Raw genomic sequence first — 1,923 nt, 5'->3', positions numbered from 1 at the left:
GGTCGGCATCCTGGATCATTAGAGTGATCGTCATGAAAATGTTTTCTTACGCGTTTTTAATCACTCTCTTTAACGGTTAAAGCAGAGGAACAACACTGCTCTAAATATGACTTTGAGGAGAGGATTTTGGAAAAACTAGTTAGAATGGAATACCAAATGGAAAAACTGAAATTGGAAGGAATTGAAAGGGAGGAAAGTACGACAAAAATGAAAGATGAGGTTCTAACAGTGTTAGACGTATTGAACAAAACTTTGGATAAATTTGAGATGAGTCTAAAAGTAAAAGCAAACTCTTTTGAGCAAAGCATTGTTGTCAGAGTTGGTGAATTGCGAAAAACAGTGGATGTTATTGCAGGTATAAGTGGTTAATTAACTGAGTCTCTTATATACCACAACACAACATAATTTAAGCTGTTTAAAAAATCATATTTCACGTTTATAACATGCACGATTTGAAAGTGAGAACCTTGTTTCGATTCTAGACATGTTGGTTCTCACCTTCATGAAAGCCGAGGCACATGTTTGAATTTGTCGACAGATTTTGTAAAAGGTGTAAAATTGCAATACTTTTGATGTTTATTTCGCATATTTGTTATTTATATTGAAATTGAAGCTTAAAATTGACCATGATCGTAAAAGAATATTATATACTGTGTTGATGGACCAAAGGACTATGTGAAATTATTATCGTAACTAATGAATGTATTGTCTTCCTTGCACAACTTACCTTGGAACAAGACATTAAAAAAATTAATTGAACTTGACCTTAATTTTACAGTGGCACTTAATGTCAAATTAATGAATTGTGCTACATTTTGCCATAAATTTATTAGTTATTTATTGATTTGATTTATACTTGAACAAACGATTCCATATGACATAATCCGTATGTTGAATAATTCAAAAATGACCTTTACCTTTATTTGACCTTTTAATGAAATTTTCTTAAATTGTCAGAACTTTGCTATTTATTTACAGATTTGATTCATACTTGAGGCAAAAGCGGCACATTAAATAATTCTGATTTGACTTTGACACTGAATTTACTTTGGCCGTCAAGGTCAATTAATTGAGATTTCTTCAAATTGCAATTACTTTCTTATGTACTTGCATATTTGATTCATACTTGGACAAAATACATGACTAAACCATGTCGAATTATTCTGATATGCCTTTTATTGTCAATTATTACTGAAATAATAATTAAAATTTGCTTTATTTGGCATAGTTTTGTTCTTTATTCATGAATTTGATTCATTCTAGGGCAAAAGAGCCCTTATGACAAAATAGACATATGATAATAAATTATAATGTAAATTTGCTACAAGATTGCTTAATTGGTCTTTATAAAATAACATGTTAAATGTTTATATACATTGTACTAAAATACATGAATATGTGAATTGTAAAGTTGTTCGCTACATGTCAAGGAAAACTGGTTGAACATTATAGTAGATCAGGACTGGATTCATTTATAATTTATATAGAAATATTCTCTTTTCAGACAAATCCAAAGTACCAACAGTTGCATTTAAAGCACGGCTTAATTCCCACTTATTGGCGGCTTCAAGAGGAGACTATATAGTTTTCCCAATCACGATGTTCAACGAGGGTAGCGCATTCGATTCTAGCACTGGTAAATTTACTGTTCCTGTAAATGGAACGTACTTATTTACTGTTATATTCTGTGTTAGTAGCCGCCAAAGCCTTTACATCGATATCACAGTGGACGATCAAACAACTCAGCCGGTAGTTCTCCGTAATGAAAACAATGCTGCACGTCAGTCAGCTGCCTTGTTAGAAGTCTTGATTGTTGGCCAGACCGTCGGGGTTAAAGTGTTAGTCAGTTTCTCAACACATATGGTTCATTATGATTCAAGCAGATGGAGCACATTCTCTGGAACTTTGATACATGGTAATTGA

General features: G+C 32.3%; 1 protein-coding gene across 1 annotated transcript; it reads left to right on the top strand.

Moving 5' to 3' along the window:
- LOC132720484 (caprin-2-like) lies at positions 1–1,923 on the top strand. The gene is made up of 2 exons (XM_060704636.1): positions 1–355; positions 1,505–1,923. Exons 1-2 carry the CDS (start codon positions 145–147, stop codon positions 1,921–1,923), a joined length of 630 nt encoding a protein of 209 aa, XP_060560619.1. The 5' UTR covers positions 1–144.

This window comes from Ruditapes philippinarum, unplaced genomic scaffold (genome assembly GCF_026571515.1).
Source record: "Ruditapes philippinarum isolate M1 unplaced genomic scaffold, ASM2657151v2 ctg3408_1_1_1_1, whole genome shotgun sequence".
NCBI classification, from domain to species: domain Eukaryota; kingdom Metazoa; phylum Mollusca; class Bivalvia; order Venerida; family Veneridae; genus Ruditapes; species Ruditapes philippinarum.
The sequence above is the reverse complement of the archived record's forward strand: the minus strand, read 5'-3'. Positions and strand labels throughout refer to the sequence as shown.